At 44.1% G+C, this 19679-nt stretch overlaps 2 protein-coding genes across 2 annotated transcripts in view; one reads left to right on the top strand and one right to left on the bottom strand.

Moving 5' to 3' along the window:
* Positions 1-7480, top strand: part of LOC135915036 (UBX domain-containing protein 7) — a 31707-nt gene extending 24227 nt beyond the window's left edge. The window contains exons 10-12 of the mRNA XM_065448008.1: positions 1173-1455; positions 2220-2299; positions 5677-7480. Coding sequence (XP_065304080.1) covers positions 1173-1455; positions 2220-2299; positions 5677-5841 — 528 coding nt within the window. The 3' untranslated portion in view covers positions 5842-7480. The remainder of the gene's footprint in view (positions 1-1172; positions 1456-2219; positions 2300-5676) is intronic.
* Positions 7481-11081: 3601 nt separating this feature from the next.
* Positions 11082-19679, bottom strand: part of LOC135915035 (protein IWS1 homolog) — a 35053-nt gene continuing 26455 nt past the window's right edge. Inside the window, exons 12-13 of the mRNA XM_065448005.1 lie at positions 17131-17242; positions 11082-11306 (exon numbers count right to left, since the gene is read on the bottom strand). Of these exons, the coding sequence (XP_065304077.1) occupies positions 11184-11306; positions 17131-17242 (235 nt within the window). The 3' untranslated portion in view covers positions 11082-11183. The remainder of the gene's footprint in view (positions 11307-17130; positions 17243-19679) is intronic.

Raw genomic sequence — 19679 nt, forward strand, 5'->3', positions numbered from 1 at the left:
ATGCATTTCTGTGCGCCCTAACTTTCTTTATTTCGATCCTAAAATTGGCCTTTGCCAAATAGTCTGATTGTGACCAGTCAACACGTTACACGCCTGGCCCCTATGGTGGCCCCACTCACGACCCCTTTAGTAGCACATCTCTCGGCTGAGCTCGGGGTTCAATGAATGCATAAAACACACGTCAGCTCTCTTCAAAAACACCATTTTTCGCCAGCCCTAGGAAGTTTTTCAAGAAATAACCGTAGCTCACAATGTCTGATCAGGGTATTTACCCAGTTCTAAAGCGCATGTGCAAGTTCGTTTGCAGATGATCTCAGTGCAGAGTTCAGAGTATGGTACTTTCAAATTTTTATGTGGATGCTTGGAAAGAGCATGAATGTTACAAGGCCAGACAGCATCCATCCACTAGTGTTGTCTGTACTTGTCCCATTCTTTTCCTGCTATCCTGAAATACTTGTGTGAATATTGACTCTGTACACAGGCTGACAAGCTCAGTTTACAATCCTTCTGCTTCTTAACCCTCCACTTGCATAAAATCAGAAAACTTTGCGCTGCTACAACTGGCACTGTGGTTGCAGCAACAGTGGCCAATATATCGCGCTGTTGCTCATTGATAGCTCCTGCTGGAGTGCAGATTTTTACTCGAAAAGAAGCATGGATTACAGCTGAAATTGAGCATTGCACATAGAGAACTCACTGCAAATCCAAGTCGTGGCAATTTATGAAGTTATGAAATTGAACCTTATTGCCACCTTCCGTAGTGGCTCAGTGGCAATGGCATTCTGCAGCCAAGCACAAGATCATGGATTTGACTCCCAACTATGGAAGCCACATTCTGATGAGGGGCACCATTAAAAAATGCTTGGCAAGCTTTGAGTGCACTTTGAAAGAACCCTCAGTGGTCAGAACTTATCCATGGCCCTCTACTCTGGGGGTGTCCATAATAGCCCATGCATCGCTTCGAGTCATTAGACCCACTGAATTGACAAAGTGCTCAGTCAGATTTATTGCTTTATCAATGTCAGTTTCATCACAATCTAAGGAAATTTCCATTCTGTCGTGATCTACACACTACAAAGAAACAAAATGTAAGCTACAAATGTTTGCCAATCTTAGAATAACAGCTGAGGTGCTTCAGTTGTCCTTTTGCAAATCTTGCGTGGTCACTGCAGGAGAGCATTGTAGAGGAAGACGAAGAGTCGCAGATGCGGGCAGCCATAGAAGCATCCCTACGGGAGAATAGTGCACGGACGCACGAGTCTGCTTCGGACGATGACCAAAGTGACCTGGAGACCTTTGATTCGGACACAGAAGCAGGGCCAGCACACACAAGCAACCACAGCAGAATGCAGGTGGATTCTCCGCCGCCTACCGGAGACGACGTGGCCAAGGGCGAGGCTAGTACTGCAAAATCCGATGTTGTTGAGTGGACGAGGTTCCTGGGAAGTGAGTCGGGTGAGTCTTGTCTTTTGAGCAAAACTAGGACAGCCACCTTACATAAAAGGAACAATAAAGAGAAAAATAAATATAGAGGTACTACTTTTAGGAAGTGACCCATCTGCAATACCATAAAAGCCGCTTGCTGTGGGAGGAGGCTTGTTAGGCCAGAATGACGCAAAAATAGAAGATGGATGGCGGCACCACGTTGGAAGTTGCTTTCACGGATTTGGTATCACTGATTTTGATGACATGCGCCTAGTTTAACTCAGCCCGGCAGATGCTGTTGTTGTTGTTGTTTTTTTTGGTAAAATTGAACTAAATCATATGCTAAAGAAGCCAAACAGTAAACGTGGCAAGTTTTGAGAGCTCTTTGTGTGCCACAATGGGCCAAATGCAGGAAATGACGTTACTATACTGAAAAACCTGCGCTGGGGTAGTGGTGTGAAATTTAAAGTAGAAGTTTGGCTTACATTTTCTCATCCAGTAGTCAGTCTCTATTACGTTAATGAAAATGTACTTCTGAAGGAATTCTTTATCAGTGTAAACTGATTTAGTGTTTATTTTTAGCCTTTCTTTAATTTACGAAGTTTGCCATACTTTCCTCTTGTAATGGCCTCGGTGTAAAAATTGGCTAATTGCAGGCAGAATTTTGCAGTAACAAATGTTATGTTAGTCGCCATAGCTTGAAGTGATTCTGTTCTCTTTTGTTTCAGTAGAACTTGTGCATGCATATGTGCGCATGCTATACATTGCTCACCATTTTGCATTTACATTCTCAGATGAAAAATCGGAGCTTATGATTCGATTCCCGGATGGGTCGAGAAAAGTGATGAGCTTCCCATGCACATCGAAGCTCAAGGTATGTGTGAGCATGCGACAAACTTGAAACTTGAGTTTTCATAAATGCTGGTCTATTGGGTATTCACGCAGTGCTAATACTTGAGAGCTGCAGTTAATTCACATGTAGTTGGTCACATGCCGATTAGGTTGTGCAAACCTCAGAGCATGGGTAGCACAGAGCACCAGTAGTCTGTCCTACAAAAGTGGCCCTAGCATCCAAATTAATCACACAACAGAATGGCGGGAATGCATTTTCGCATTTTGCAAATTGCATGATGTCATGTTATCTGTGTCTCTGTGCAATCTACACAATTGTGGGTTTTTCTATCGAAGTCATAGCAACAGTTACGGCCTAGTGTTGTTTTGTTTTAAAGTGTTTGGCATGGGGAACATCGCAGAAGCTCTCTGCAAACAAGATAACAGGCACCTTGACTTGAGGATGTGTACCAGTGTAAAACTCCTTTACCAAAATTGAGCATTGGACTAGTTAGTACTGCGGATTAGTGGTATAACAATTTCATGCGTTCTTTTTTTCTGTTGACCATCTTTTGAATACTGCAGTACTTTTGCTGACTACATTGCAATCTAAGGTGCCCACTCTGGCCCACTGACAACAGAATAATCAGGAGATGCACACGGTAGTGAAAAGCATGTCTGTTTGGGTGAAGACGCACGTCCTTTACTGCCGCTTTAATTGCACCATGAAGTGCATTGAGGTAACCATTCTGTAGAAGTTTTGTATGAATACTTCCAACAGGTTGTGACCACTTGTCATTGGCACAACATTGCGAAAACTGTGGTTTCATGCTGATTTCACACAAAGCTTAAATGAGGGTAACTTTCTTGACTAAAGGCATGACAATGCAATAAACACAAATAAATAAAAAGATATCATTCTGGAAAAGGGATGGCTCTTGGACCTAACAAGAAAGGCAGGGGTAGAGTGTCATGGAAGAGTCAGTAAACACTAGATTCTGTCTCGGTCCGTTTGATAATTGAACATTTAGATAACTCAGACATTTGTTGTGTCTTGAAAAATATGAATATGTGAGACTTTACTGTACTAGAGTTCTGAGTGTGGACCAATTATTCTTTTCTCTCTGCTGAGGTCTTGCATAACAGACACAGTATGCAAAAGCACCATGCTGGCCTGAACTCGCACTATGTAGCACTCCAAACAAGACTGCTACGTAGGAAGATGTTGGAGTAATGAGCAAATGGTTGAACAATGAAAGCCTGTCTGAAGCTAGTACAGTCGAACCACGATGTAATGAGGTCATACTTGCAGCGAAAAACTTTGTTAAATTGTGAATTTTGGGAATTATAGGTATTAAATTTTCAGCAGTAAAAAAATACGGCAGCATGTTACACTACTGTAACACATGAAGGCAAAAGCCTGCTGCACACTTGGTAATGCACCGTCTTGGATCGTCGCGTTATTGGTATCGCAGTTTAGCTTCTTCGGCTCGTTTTCGATGCTTAACTGTAGCTTCACGCGCTAGTATAGCGGGGTCAGACTCGCGCCAATTACATTAGAGAGTTTTATAATACGGTCCCCAACCGTTGGAGGCCCCAAAGAAATAGCATCGAAGCCACTGCTCATGCGCAAGATGCAAACTGCGTTTGGGTTTTGCATCGGGCACGCTATTTCACTGATTTAGTGGTAGCCCCAAAAGCTGCCCCAGAAGATTTGCGTAAACAAACATGGTGACAACCATTGAAGCGAAGGCTCTAACCTAGCACCAAACTGGTCTCAATTCGTGGTAATGCGTAAAGTTCGCAAGCTAGGAGAAGTGACTGCGGTTATCGCTTTCTCTCAACTAGCGTGTGTTATGAAGATTGAGGCATTAGGCACCGCTGATTCTGAATTCAATTGTGGATTTCATGGCTCTTAGGCCTAAGACGGTTTAGCTTGACTGGTGAAGGCACGTAAAGTTGGTTACTGAAAACTAAGCGCAACTAATTGTTTCCTGCTAATGGAATAACCTCTAAATTGTAATTTAATGCTAAAACACGAAAGTAAAAATTACTATTCTTATCATCAGATAGTATATTTTATTTTATTATTTCTAATAGCTTTTCTTTGACACCGTAGTGGCACTGTCAGCACAAGACACTATCCGCATATGCAAAGCCGTGTTCTAAAACTGTTCACTCCTGCGTGCCCCAACGCTAACACCCACAAAGCTCTTTGGGGCCCCAAACTATTGGGACTATTATTTTAAAACTCTCTATTTCTCTTCGACTTAACGTTACGTTCTCTGAGCAAGGGATTGTAATGTATGCACTTCTCGCTTTACTTTGCTGAGTGCTTGTAACCTCAGCCTTACAGAGGTAGAGCCACTACATCTTTTGCTTGCTTACGGAGGTATGGGCCATTGCTTGTGAGGGTACGAGCCATTGAGAAGGTCTTTGTTTTTTTTACACTCGACTAAATGCCACCTTCCTGTACATTGTATGTGCGATTCCAATAAACATATGCACTGTACGCTTCACTTTGATGAGTGCGTGTAGCTTCTGTATTATGAGAAGGGTGGGCTATTGCATTTTTTGCTTGCATAGGGGGGTACGAGCCATTGCTGATGACGACAGTTGTTGTACCATTGGACCGGACATGTTTTTTTCAAGGCTATCAATCGTATGAGCCGCTTAAGGCTTTTGCCTTAATAATTTCAGCAATTCCCAACGCAGGGGCGTGTCTCCTGCTCCCCCCCCCCCCTCTCCTCCCCCTCAAGTGCAAGTTTGATCACGTTACCACGCACTCCCCCCTCCCGAACCCGCCTTGCACTGAAGGAATAATCTCTCATGTACTCTGAGCAGCTGCGTGCCCCACAGCCTCTGCAAGTTCTTTGCCAACATGCCAGATGTGCAGCAGTGTTTCCTGTGTGCCACGCTCTGGCGCACATGCTTCAACAGCATTTTTGTTGCTAAAACGTCATGCGAAAAGCGGGTTCAAGTAACTTCTGCCTCTGTCGATATTTTTATAGTTTTTTATTGCTGTATTTACCAGCCTCACAAGCTCGAAGTACATGCTTAGAATGGCCAAAAACTTATTTATTTATTTTATTTATTTCAAAATACTTTTATTTCAAATACTTTCAAATACTTTATTCAAATACTTTGTTAAGTTGTAACAATGTTACGAAATTACTTTGTTAAATCATAAAATAGTACATGGTCTTCAGTGGAACTAAAATTGTGAAATGAAACCAATTCTTTAAATTGAGGTTCTTATATTGAGGTTTGAGTTTACAAAAAAACGCCTTGTCTTCATCCTGACGATACGTCCCACTTGTCAAAACGTGTTGATGCACGGTGGATTACCAACTGCATTATTCTCGCATTTACTTCGCACCATTACTTACCAGGCTTTTGCACATGCTTCCGACTTCACAGGCACTCATCTTGTATGCATCTTCCAACGGATTCGGCGAGGAGACCCACGAGCTAGTGACTAACTTTCCGCGGCGCAACCTGAGTGAGCTGGACCACTCGTCGACACTTCGTGATGTGGGCCTCTTCCCCAAGGAAACGCTGTTCATACAGTTACGCAACTCATGACCCTTGCTGCTCCTCAACCTGCCTCTACTCACTTGGCCGCTGCTCACTGTTGTCCTAGTGGGTGTGCTCGGAGACTTTCTTTTACAGCAGTTATTTCCGCCACCTTTTGCCGCACGTCTGCCAGAAGAGCGACATGCAGTGCATGTGTGGCTGTGTTTTGACAAGGCTGCCGCGTCGCTAATGCAGAACACTCATTTGCGGATCGATGGCCAAGACCCCCGTCGTTTGTTGGTGCAGGAGTTGCAAGCAGGCTGCAGCTGAGACCCGACACCCAGAAAGGAAGAATTTTTGCCCCTTGCAGTGAAGCAGGAAATCGTGTCATTGCCCCTCGTTTTTCTCAAATGGGCAAAGGAAACCTGTTGGCTGATTTTACTTTGCAAGATATCTGGATTTGCAGAAATCAGTGTGAAGAAAAAGGACATCTGGCTAGACATGTTTTGTTTGCATGGTTTTTATTTGTTGAGCCCTTTATCAGAAGAGTTCCCTTTCTTTCTTTTCCAACACACTGCTGCATCTTGCAGTGTAGCTGTACCTGCTATGCACCCATTTTGGCCAGTCATTTGAAACAGTTAATTCTCATGGCTGCATGGCGTGCTTCACATTTCAAGGAGGTTGCATCTGCGAGCTACAACACTATATTTTCAACCTGTTTTGATTTAGAGGCTGCTTTATTACACTATACATCTTGGAGGTTTGTATTTTTTGCATGTGTATTGTGTACAGGTCTCTGTGATGACAAAACATCACATTGTTTATATATGCTATTTTTCACTTTTCAGCAAAAAGCATTTTTATGTGATCCATTTTTGAGAATGACTAAAGTTGTGCCTATCTTTTGTTTTAGCACACATGTGCGATGTGTTCACTGTCTGTACTCATATCATTGCTACAATGTCCCCATGCTGTTCCGAGGGCTGAGAAAAGTCGCAAGTCTTTTTAATGAGCTGGTGCATTTCTGGGAAAACGCATGACGAGCCATCATGCCATCAAGCTACAACTATCATGCCACAAGCTCAAGCTGGATTCCCATGATGCATCAAGTTGCGATTCAAGCTTGTGCAATACGCATCACTGGATCACATGTCACCTGTTCCTGCGATACTCATTCAGGCCATGTGAAGCACTTCACAATACAGCTGAAAACCAAATTACCAATGGGATTTTGGCTTGATATACCAAAATTTTATGATAAATTTTTACTCTGGCAGCAACCATCTTCAATTCAGTTAAGTTGCTCATACAAGTACACCTGACTCATGTGATTATCTGGATGGCCGTGAGTGAAAGAGCACAGCGTTTTCATAAGTCAACTGTACTTTCGGGAGCGAAAAGCAGGGTTACTTTGTTGACTTTGTGGGCTTCTCTGTCACATGACTGCTAGCCGAGAAGTGACCTGATGTGTATTACCTTGCTAATTCATCCATGATCATGTCCGTCATGTAAATCCAGCTTGAGCAGAGTTTGTGTACAGGGCAACTCCAAGAATTTTTTGAAATTCGTGTGTATCAGAAAAGTTCTTAGTGTATTTTTGCTGCTTGTCTTGATCTTTTGTAACAAACTAAATGCACAGCTGTGTTGCATTTCTTAATGTTTTTTTTTTTTCTTTTGCTATGCAAATAAATTTTAAAGTATGCCTCTAGGTGTGCGCACTGTGCTCTCAATTGGAATTATTTCTTCAGGTAACCATACACCTGGTGGATCACAAATGTCCCCTGTATGTTCACGTCCACTCAAGAAGTTGGTGCTGTTATGCCCTGAGAGCTTCGAAAATATGTTGCTCTTATTTTCAGACATTTTAAGGCCTCTTGCACAAAACGGTAGGCGCTTGCAAGTTTATGAGGGTTCTACCAATGCCTGTAATGTCATTGCCACATGACCTAGGATAGCACTGAATGTTTCGGATTGCAAAACATTGATGGACTTAACTTATGCAATGCATTAAAAAAAATGCCATACTGAAGCGAGAGCTGAAAGAAATGTTTAAACAACTATTACGTCGAAATGATGCAAAAAGGAAGGATTCTGGAGTTGCCCTCTGAATACAGGATGCAAGAGAACAATTCGCTATTCAACAGCTCCACGAGGAACTCAGTCTAGGCTTTTTTTCAGTACAGTCTTGGGTGGTGTAAATCTGGTCATCCGACTCCATATCGAGAAAAAAACTTGAAATTCGCTTGTGGAGGGATGCTCATCATAGCATGCATCTGTGTTAACCAGAATGAAATAGTTTGAGCTGGCACCATCTTTCACATGCAGAAACATGTCATCTTCAATGAACTTCGAGGATCTTCACTCAAGAACAGAGCCATATGGCCTAGTACACTTTGCATGCAGGTGCCTCTTCACTGACCTCTATTTCGGGCAATGCTTATGCTGTATTCACACATTATTGAGTCGCCATTTGACGTTGCAGATTTCATATTGCACTATCGTACATCAGTCATTCCTGCCAGCAGGCTCACTTGATCCCCTACACAAAGCATTTCACAATGTGGCCGAAAGACAAATCACTGCTCGATGGGGGCAAAATGTAAAAGCAGCCGTGTACTTACATTTAGATGCATGTTAAAACCCGTAGTGGTCCAAACTTCCGGAGTCCCCCACTACGGCATGCCTCATAATCGGGCCGTGGTTTTGGCACGTAAAACCCCATAATTTAATTTGACAATTTTCAAGAAATACTACCAAGATACTGATAGAAACATGTTAACCTGGCAGCAATCGTCTTCAGTTTAATTCACTTGTTTAACTGGAATGCGTAGCTCACGCTGTTATCTCGATGGCCTCGAGTGAACGCGCACAGCTTTGCAATACGTTTGCACTTGCCCATTCTTTGAGAAGCGAAAGTAAGGTCAGGTCATCAGGTCATACGCACTTTTTTTTTTTTTAATGCCAACTGCGAAGTGATCTGATATGTCACATGTCATGTGACTGATTTGTCTGGATCATATCTATTGTGTGAATACAGCTTGACTAGCGACACCGTCGTAACTAAGCAGAGCCAAACTGCACACCTCTAGTAGCACCTGCATTTCGCTAATAGTCGAACCTCGATGTAACGAAGTTGTACGTGCAGCAAAAGAACTTCTTTAAGCCGTGAATTTCGTTCATTCAGGGTTTTGAAGATTCAGCAGGAAAAACAACGGATCGTTCCTGCTGGATAGTTCCTCCTTAGTAAGCACTTATAAACAAATCGCAAGACGGTCGGGCCATAATAGCGCGGTTACGAGCGCCAGCGCGTGCGGTGAAGATCGCGCCGATAGCGTTGTACCGACGTGGTTCGCGGCGTTCGGGATTTGTGTCGCGCGGCGCCGTAAATCTTGCATGCCATAGCTGACTGCGCTTAGTGCCAGCAGCCGACGTCCACAGATCAAAAACAAAAGTAAAAGCGTACTAATATTCGTCTTCAGCGAAAAAAAAAAAGTCAGTTTCGCTCGAAAGGCGGGGCATTGATGGCGATAGCAGCGAGACAACTACACGAAAGTTCGTAGATTTATTGATGTCGCGCGCTCGGGCGAACATTAACAAAGCTCATGCGATGACCACGAACTCGCCGTTAGAATGCAAGCGAACGCTTCGCACCATGTCTCGGAAACTTTGAGATTACGCGATTACCAACACTAGACGCGCGGGAACCCAATGCGCACTAAGGCACGAACCGTTTAGTCTCTCCCTTTGTACTTGCCGTGCATGTGCTCGATCGCGTTACCACGCGTTCACTCCCTTCCCCGTATACCCCCTGCGCAGGAACACAATTGTCAGCTTCCAGCGGCGCTTCCCGCCTACTGCGTCCCAGTGTGCGCGCTTCGACAGCATTCTTGCCGCTCTAACTTTTCATGCGGAAGAACGCTTGAAATAACTTGCCTCGGCCGACATTTTTATACTCGTTTGCTAGATTTACTAGCCGTACAGGCTCCACGTGCTGTGAGGCAAACTTCAAGTCGAAACCGTGTCACGAAATTACTTCGTTAAATCGCGAATACATGCTTGTCAATGGAATAAGATCGAGAAATGAAAATAGTTCGTTACATTGGGAATCTCGTTAAATCGAGATGCGTTATATCGAGGTTCGACTGTAGTACTGTATCATTACTAGGCCCTCACTCATGATTGACCTATCTTAATACTGTAGAACTTCATACGTTTTGAGTGAAAAATGCGAAAAGGTATTAAGTGGGAGAACGTACGATCCAAATTCACTAAAGATTTGACAGACTAGTCTGTAGTTGGCATCTACGTAATGTGATTCATTACATGAATCGTTGCAGCACAATATGCTGAAGCGCGCTGAGCTGGTAGAGCTCCAAGCGGTTCAAGATACGCATTCTCATTTTTGCAGCTCCAGCAAGGTTGTTTCCATCCCTCATTATTTGGCTTAGGCCAGCAGCTCCTTGATGCAGGGCAATGGAGCAAAGTTTAGACGTGTCCACTCTGTGCGAATTGCTGCGGCTCGAGACACCAAGCGCGTCGACCTGGCGAGACCTGAGCAGCCAGAGTTGCACATTGTTGTTTTCGTATTTCGTAGTGTTTTAAGATGACGGGAAACCAAAACGAAATCAAGCTGGTGGGCAACGGAGGAATTAAAAGAACGCAGTATGCTTCCAATGGCACTATGCCCCACATACTGTGAAACAGGTAGGTGAAGATGCTTACCACAATAGGGTTTTTGGCTATAGCTTTGAATGTGGTGTGCGATGACCTGGGAGGAGATTTGCTGGTGCCGGGATAGAAAAATGAGTGCACACCAGTATTTTTATGCTAGACAGGTGGCCAAGTATTGCGAGGAAGCTGCTGACGCAAGTGGCTTCTGTTCTTGTTTGCCTCGCACCTTTTCTGGTTTACATAGGACCTACAGCCAAAAAACGTAGCATACAATTGTACATAGTTTGGCAGTGTACTGAGCGTTGATGCCAAAAGATCATGTTTTCCAGGAACGTATGAACTGGTATAAGAGAAGCGTAACTTTATTGGGTCATTTCCATGTTCTCGTTTGCGAATGTTGGCACCAGGAAATTGTACGTAACTGGATCATATAAATGAAGTCCTACATCAAAATCAGTGCAGGAAATACAAGCTTTTTTTTTCTCTTTTTGAGAAACGTGAGCCTAAATGAGCTTAGAACCAGTGAAACATGGCATAAATTATCTGAATCCAGTTTTTTCAAAACTAAATAAATAATGTATAATGCCACCTTTAGTGTCCCTTTAAGGAGGCAATGATGAGCAAACAGCATGAACATACAAATTGTCACACATATATTTTATTTCTTTACACTTCTGATTGTAATGTGGCACAGCTTGTAGATCCTAGGGGGAAAAAAATGAAGTCAGTTCAATGTGCAATCACAAGGACATATGCCTTCCTTCTATGCTGATAGTGACAGCTCTCTGTGCTTTTGATTTCTTTTTCCTCTCCTGAATCATCCGCATGTGCTTGTCAAGCCTTGTCACAGTCTTCTTGGTGTTCTGCAAGCAATGAAAGAAAAGGAAAAAAGAATAAGTTCAGCTCAATCTTTCTGTGGTACACTGTTGACCTGGCTGGTTCGTTTTCAATTTTTGCTATATGCATGACACCAAACACCATGTGATTATAAGCACAGGAATTGGAGATAACTAGTGCCCCATCACAGCCATAAGTGGAAACATGCAGTTTCTATGAAAAAGTGACATTTTTGTTAATAACATATCTCACAGACCACAATTTAAAAGTGCAAAATATCGGACACCATAATTAAAAGATGCCTGGAGGAAATTGATTGAGTGTCACTGTTTCCTACAGCTGTAGACCCATCCTAAACTGCATGAAATGTTTGCAGTATGGGAGTCTCTGGAAACTATAAATTTGAGGGAAGTATGAGCAGTCAAAAGCAACAGGCAAAGAAACTATGGAGTCAATTATGTTCCAGTTGTTTTACAAACTTGCAATGAATCTGCTTTTAGCTCGTCATACTAATTGTGAGTCTTGAAAGAACCAAAATGATATTCCAGTCACGAAACAATCACTCAATCAAACATAAAATAATATAAGCGTATCTGCTGGTGAGCAACCACGATCAGTGGGGCCATGACTAAGCACTTATGACAGACTGATCAAACTCGATGATAAAATCAAAGTGAGTGCACTTATTCCACTCCAGTCTTCAGAGGACTTTTCTTTCCCTTTAACCATGCTCAGCCTAGCGAGTGGCTGCACGTGGTGCTGTACATCATTGCTTGCATCATCATAGGAATTTCAAATATTAGAGCGCTCGAATGTCCCTAATTCCTGGGCATGAATGTGACAACTTAGGCACACTAACGCATTCACATAGCCTTAGCATTATGGGCAAGAGCTGTGAATTGGTGACCTCCATACGTAAGATATCTAATGTGCGTAAGCTCACAACTACTTCTATCATAATTAATACACTGGCACACAATATATCAGGTTTCTTGCTTCCTGAAAACATACACACACACACAAAAAAAAAGCTATTTTGCATTTCTTTTGCTGATTCAAAGGCACTAGTATAAATTCCCATAAAAAAGAGGTCATTACACAACTTTCTAATAGCAAAAATATACAGTTAGGCCTCAATATAACAAAGTTGGCGAAATTGGAAATTTGCTTCATTATAATGAAATTTCGTTGTATTGAAATTCGACTTTATGCTAATAAGTACTCTCACCGATAGATTTTTCTTACAAGGAAAGGGGATTTTTCTTACAGGAAAGGATTGTCCGACCATTTTCCGAATGATCGGACAATCGAAAAAAGCAAACTTGAATGAGTAAACAGCTCCTTTTGATGAATGTGGGAGTCGGCGACGAATGACGCAGTTTCATGCCACATCAACGATATCTTCATATCGGCGGTACGAATTAAGCGTAGCGTCGCCCGCACTGGGACGACGCTACCATGAAAAGCGCTGGCAGCTGATGCTGCTCGCGAGTCAACCGAAGGTGGCTTTGCATCTCGGCTCGGGAAGCGCGTACTGTGATCCGCTGATTCTGAACCGGAGCTTCAGCAGTCAGGGAACACCACGCGTGGTCGCCACCACGAAGGAGAGGAGGGGGGAAGGAGTACACACTGTGGCGAACGGCGGCGGCTATTAGTTTTGGCTTGGGCAGAGCACATCATCGAGATAGCCGTCACCGAGCTGGCGTTCTGATTGCCGCTGCACTTGGGTGGCATTGGAGGAGGAGAGAAGAGAGCAAGGCTCGTGCCGTGCACGAGAGATGGTGCCAGGAGCGCGCACAGCTAGAGCAGCACGCTGGCCCCGGCTATGACAAAGCACAACAGCACCGCGAAATGCAGGAACGAGTGCCAAGGGGCTGCGCTCTTAACCCTTTCGCTGTCACGAACGTACCGGTACGTCATTGCGCTTCCCCCCCTCAGTGTCACTGACGTGCCGGTACGTTCTCTATTGTGCGTTCAAAATTTCGCGCCTGAGCGCAAAGCTGGCGCTCCTGGACTGGCCACACCATCTGGTGACTCTTTCTACAAGTTCGTATTTTTGCCTCGATCTGCGTCAGCACATGTATTGAAGAGTACAGTGCGACTGCCACTCCCCCGTCTCTCTTTGCTGAGTGGCGTGGCGGCTCCGCGTTCGCTGGATAATGCGTCGCGCGCATGTGGTTATGGGTTCAAGGGTTGTTCTGCCATCTTGGCTGGTTTGAAGGTTTTTATTTTTCTTTTGTTGGTGTGTCTGCTACGGCGCGTCAAGTTCAGGGGGACATGCCGTTGCCTCTCCGAAAAGAATGACTCGATTGCTGCTTTCGCTCTCTCGCCGCACCCTCGCTTCCGACTTGCAGCAGTAAACGTAAAGCCCTTCGAACTTTGTTTTAGCCTTTTTCCATCTCCCTCCGTCTTCTTGATCACACAACGTCCCATTTCCCTCCGTTGTGCGGGCGACTGAAAGCGCATCCTCCCTGCGTGCGGTTATTTTCGGATGGCTGAGCACGGCGGGACCTTCGTCTGCTCATTGGAGCGGTGGCTCTTCCAATTCAGAATACGAGCCGAGCTCGGATTCGGACTCGGATAGTCTCATGCGAGGAAGAGATGAGTTCCGCATCGTCAGATTCAGATGTTGAACGGATGTTATAGTCAGGTTGATGATGATGTTTACTAACAACAGCTGCAGAACACTGAAATGTGCATATTGCATTGACTATGTTATTTGCATACCAATCATAATCAAAAATAAGTTGCTATGTTCATTCCCTGTTGTGCTCGTTCCCTGAAACCAAGCCGACACTGGGGGTGCGTCACGGCCAGAAAGGTCCGACAGCGAAAGGGTTAAGAAAGGTTCATTATACCCATTGTGAGGAAATTTTAGCTTCGTTAAAACAATGTTTTCAATACATGGGCACCTATTGGAATTTTAAGGGGAATGACGATTGCTTCGTTAAACCATTAGTTCGTTATATCCCATTTCATTAAAACAAGGTTTTACTGTATATTGAAATCGCATACAAGCACACTTCCTTATATTGAGGATCTAAATACATGGTTTTCTATGGACAAGAGGTTATGAAAAGTAAAATACTTCGTTATATCGAGAATTTTGTTATATTGAAGTTCGTTATACCGAGGTTTAACTGTATCAATTTTTATTTTCGTATATGCAAACAACAAAAAGATTGCCAGCACTTTGTTGCTTGGTCCAAAGGAAACATGCTACACCACGCTTCTAATCTGTATTAAAAAAACTAAACGGTATTGTTGGATGGTGAATGAATGGCATGACATAAAAAGCAATTAAATGAACAAAAAACATTTCATTAGGCGCACTAGTCATTGCAAAGAAAATAATTGGCAGCGACAATAGCGACAAGTACCGTAGCTGTTGGTGAATCAGAACTGAAGCAGCTTTTGCTTGGCCGCTATTTATACATGGCATATAAGTTTCACAATGACCTGAATCTAGCATGGCAAACTTTCGTAAATGAGCCGGAAGATTTTAGTTGGAATGCGCACTTATGTATGGGCAATAGTGCCCACCTTCGAGAACATGCAGGTTGCGTCAATGTATACGGGTAATCCAAGAGCTTGCAGTTCGAAACATTAAAGGGCCCCTGAAACGGTTCGGACAAATTTTGTGGACACGTAGGGTACAGCTAAAGTTAATCATTTGCACCACAATTTGTGTGAAACGTCTCATATTAAGAGAGCTACGGACGATTACAAGTTACCCTCCTCTACAGTCATGCATTTTCTCCTCAACTTGTTCGCCTAGTGATTGAGGTTAATACCTGTGTCACACGGGCATGTTTGGAAGGCCTTCCAGTCAACGGCCTTTGAAACGCCACAACTCTATCGACTCAAAGGAGTTGTCACGCTGCTACACGGCACTTTTGAAAGGCCGTTGAGTGGTTCAGGCGTTTCTCGCAAAATTGTGTGGCGCTGCGGATCTTTATTTTCGTTTTCATGTCACGAAAAGTTAAACAACATTAAAACCATTTAAAAGCATTATAATTTCTTTTATATTTGTTTATACATTTAAAAAAATTTGTTTATAGATTGCCATACATATATGTTTAGTTTTTAAGTTGTTGAGTAGCGAAACTGCGGCAACGTTTGCGCCGCTTGATGCGGCTGCCGTTCTGGTGTGTGTTCGCACATGTCAAGTGGCAAAAACAGTTTATTGAATAATGAATAACACTCATATATAGTATATTAAGAGCATTTGGTTTGATTTGTTCTTTCTAACCGTGAGTACGAGCACAATGTGAACGAGAAGGCATGTTCGCGCTGTTTCCGCTTCCATTGCTCAAAGGCCATCGAGATTTCGATAGAGTTGTAACGTGCTCCATTGACTCGATAGACCACTGACTCGGCGGCCTTCGAAACGGCCCGTGTGGCAGCTCGAACTTGACCTTTGAGTCAACTGACTATCGGTTGGAAGGCCTTCCAAACGCCCATGTGACACAGGTATAAGCTCCACCTTCACTGGCTCTGCGTCCGGTTCCGGTTCTCTAGGAGTGAGCACGTGAAGCCTTTCCAGACTCTCTGCCAGCTGCTTGGCAGTCGACACCGAGCAAGAGCTATCAAAGCGGCATGCGTTGCAAGCATTCTGTCGCAGCGCCGAATGTGTCTGGCATTCCGGTAACCACAGGCGAGCTGGGGGTTTCGATGGATGGCTGGAGGCATAAACTCAAGCTGATGAAGGAAATTTAGCGTAGATGTACGTGAGCTGCCTGATCAATCTCCACGGTCCAGCCACCCGTTGGCGCAGATCTTAACCAGCCAAACAAAGAGCTAATATTGCTCTAACCAAGTGTGAAACATTTTAAACATCTACAAAAACAACGTGTTAATGATTACATTCCTACGAAAAATTTACACCAGCAGCAAAGAATACATTTCGTTACTGCTACAGTGTATGGTCGAGCTCTGTGCCACCAGGTAGCTGCACCGTGCAGACCATTCACATTTGCGCTTCAGCTCATCCCGTGAAACAACATGGTCAAATGGCCAGGCCCTGTGCTCACCTCCCTTGTGCTTGTGTTTACTCTAATACAGGACTCGCAAAACGCTATTGCGTTAATAATCTTCCGGTGTATAGTGACGGCCAACAACACGCAAATCCTGGCGCTGATCGGATAGCAGCAGTACGATGCGCTGCTGCCAGTCCGCTCGTCTGCTGCCTTACAGAGGGACACAATGTCGCAGCTTGGCATATTGACAGTTGCTACGTTTGCAGTCCACAACGCAACAAAGTCGAATCATAGTGCTCGCGAAAAGACTGAGATCGACTCTGACCACGGAGCTCTAGTCAAAATGGAGCATGTTGTAACACAAGCAGACGATGCTCGCTGTGTGCCGGAAGTGCTTAAGTGTAGTGAGAAATTGTTCTTGTGCATTCTCTTTCTGTTACTTTCTTCTTATAGAAACAAATGAACTAACATTTCAGCTATTATGAACACCATTTGTTCACCATAAAGGTGGAAAATTATCGATCATGCTCCCTGGGCAGTCAATCGGATAGCTTGCCCTACTGACGTCAATTGGGTGATTTATGTCATATGGGTAGGGGCGGCTGAAAATTCCGCCAAGCGGTGTGCTGCGATGTACATTTTTAAAACCTTATAATGAATTATTCGCTTTACGCAGAGCACTTAGATGCGTCAATTAATGATCAGAAGGACCTACTCTAAGAACTCAGTATGTTTGTACAACATCATCAATATCGTTTCAGGGTCTCTTTAAACAAAACAATGTGTCAAGGGTGATAACTAAAGAAAGTAAAGCAAAGGTATCACACTCTCATCAATACGTTATTATTTTGCATGGTAACAGGTAACGCACCTTTACAAACTCAGTGTCACAGTTCCACTTTGGCCGGACCACGTAGTCTTTGGTAGATGGCATTGGCACCCTTGCTCTTGCCACCCAGCCCTTCTCGCCAGGCCTCAGGGATCTGGGCATTGACAAGTGGTTTCAGAAGACGGAGGCACACAAACCAACAAGAAAGAGGTACGACATCCTGTTTTCACCAGGCGCAGGTACTAAAAATTGTTTTATCAGTGTCACCACAACCACCTGCTATAAGAAAAATCTCTAGCCTTCATTTTAGATCACTGGCTCTGAAATTGGATTCTGCACGCACCTTCAGACCCCTATAGACGTGTAGTATTCCGAAGGCCACATCTCTCGAAGAAACACTGCATTTTCTTTCTTTCGTTGTATAAATGTAACCAGAAAAGGTGGATTAAATGATAATAAGAAAAGCCTTTCTTTTCTGTCATTGCTGGGCATCAAGGTCAGATCATGCACCATGGAAACAAATACAGTCGAGTTGTAATAATTCAACACCAAAGAAATTTATCACATTATCTAGCGGGCCGAACTAATCAAGGTGCAAAAAAAAAAAAAGCAAAAACACACCAGTGATTACCAATTTGGCAGTATTCGCCCATTTCTAACATACCCCGAATCAAATGCACGCCCGTTTTCTATGTGTCCGAAGTAGAAAACTTAAGTAAAAGCAACATTAAAGCTTCTAAACAAGAAATCTGGCAAGCACCCAAGTTCTTGGCAAAAAGAAATGGGCAAGGGTCTAATATACGTTCCACATTGGCAGCCAGTTTCCTAGTCTGCTTTACTGCAAAAAATCTGTCTTATGCCATAAAGCATACGTATGCCACAAAGGCGGTTTTGGTTTCATGTCTGATCACACGTGCAGGCAATTTACAGCCAGTCTTTTTGAAAATAAGATAAGAAAACGAGGTGTGACTTACAATCGAGCAAATACCATAATCATAAATTGCGAACTACGATTATTGCTTGAAAATCCTCCTAGGGCAGGCTGAAAATAGGCATTTTCGACGGGGAATGACGTGTTTTCAACGCATTGAGTGCCCCCTAAGCTCAGCCGAGACAGATGCTACCCCCAAAGGGCTTGCTATTGGGGTCACCATAGGAGTCGGGTGTGTGTCCTGATAGTCAAGTTCCAATTATCCCGCAAAGGCAAATTTTAAGATCGAAATAAAGAAAGCCGGGGCCCGTAGAAATTGATGGGCACCTGCCAGGACCTTCATTCGGGATCGCACTAGCAGAAGTTGAGCGAATGGAAGTGTACTGTACAGTAAAAGCTCGTTAATTCGAATTCCGCAGGGATGCTACGAAAATTCAAGTTATACACAATTTGAACCAATGAAAGTAATAAAAAAATTGCTCGCTTAAGGCGAGATGATATAGTCCGACGTGGCGTGAGCTGTGCATGCACGCTACGTCACGTTGGTGTGAACAACGTCTATAATTCGAAGCACTGGCACAGCCAACGTAACCGGACCCGGCCAATGCTGTCTGACATGCCCGACGTCGAGATGGCTGTTGCTCCATCCGCGTGTTCGTCGTGCCAACTGGCACGGAAACAAAAAAAATGTTGCAGTTTCGCCCGACAAGCAAAGCATCGATTGCGATAGCAAATTAATAAGTACAAAGAGGTACGACATCCTGTTTTCACCAGGTGCAGGTACGGATAGTAAGTAAGGATACATAGTAAGGATAGTAGCATTATCAGCCGTATAAACTTGTGAACATTCGCTTACTGAATAAATTAAGTACTGTGTCACGTGTGCACAGGTAAACATGAACACATCTCGCTCGATGACCACGGAAACTCGGTGAAAAATGCTGGAGTGAGTAATCGTGGCAGTAGCAGCGAGCGAATTAACCTTCGTACAGCTCTCGCTTCAATGCGAACGAAACTTAGAAAGCAAATCGCATACGTAGCTGCCGGCACTACGCGCACTCTGCAAACATCGCATATCACTTCGAAAATGAGGCCCACGCGGGCGTGCACTTCGGCCACGTCGCAGATCGCTTTAATGATATGGCGCCCGCAGGGCCGCGCCGTAAGCAGCAGCCACCGGAGAAGAACTTCCCTCCCATCTCCGCCTCACCTCCCTCCCTCTCGTGCAATGAGAGAGGGTGCGCATTCGCCCCGCCTTCCTCGCTCGCGCACGCGATTACTGGGCGGCGTTCGCCGGTACACCCTCGCATGCTTTCGTTTGCACATACATCATACGGTGCACGGCAATGATTTTATTGCTCTTGAGCTTTATAATGAACCTCACGGCAGAGAAGCGACTTGCAGCAAAGGCGGTGGCCATGCCTGGCCAGGCGCAAACGCGTCTCTCTCCAGTCAGGCCTGAACAAAGGACCGCAGGTGGAAAAAGCAAAGCTGCGCGGTCCGCGCAGTGACTCTCCCTATCCATGATGGTGCGGAGTTCGAATTGTCGGTGGCAGTGCAGATTTCAGTGCGAATTAGCGGGATGTCTTACATATTGCTTTCAATGCATTGCTGGACGAACCGCGGCGGTTACTTAGAATTATCCAAAATTTTGAATCAA

This window comes from Dermacentor albipictus, chromosome 1, assembly GCF_038994185.2.
Source record: "Dermacentor albipictus isolate Rhodes 1998 colony chromosome 1, USDA_Dalb.pri_finalv2, whole genome shotgun sequence".
Classification (NCBI taxonomy): domain Eukaryota; kingdom Metazoa; phylum Arthropoda; class Arachnida; order Ixodida; family Ixodidae; genus Dermacentor; species Dermacentor albipictus.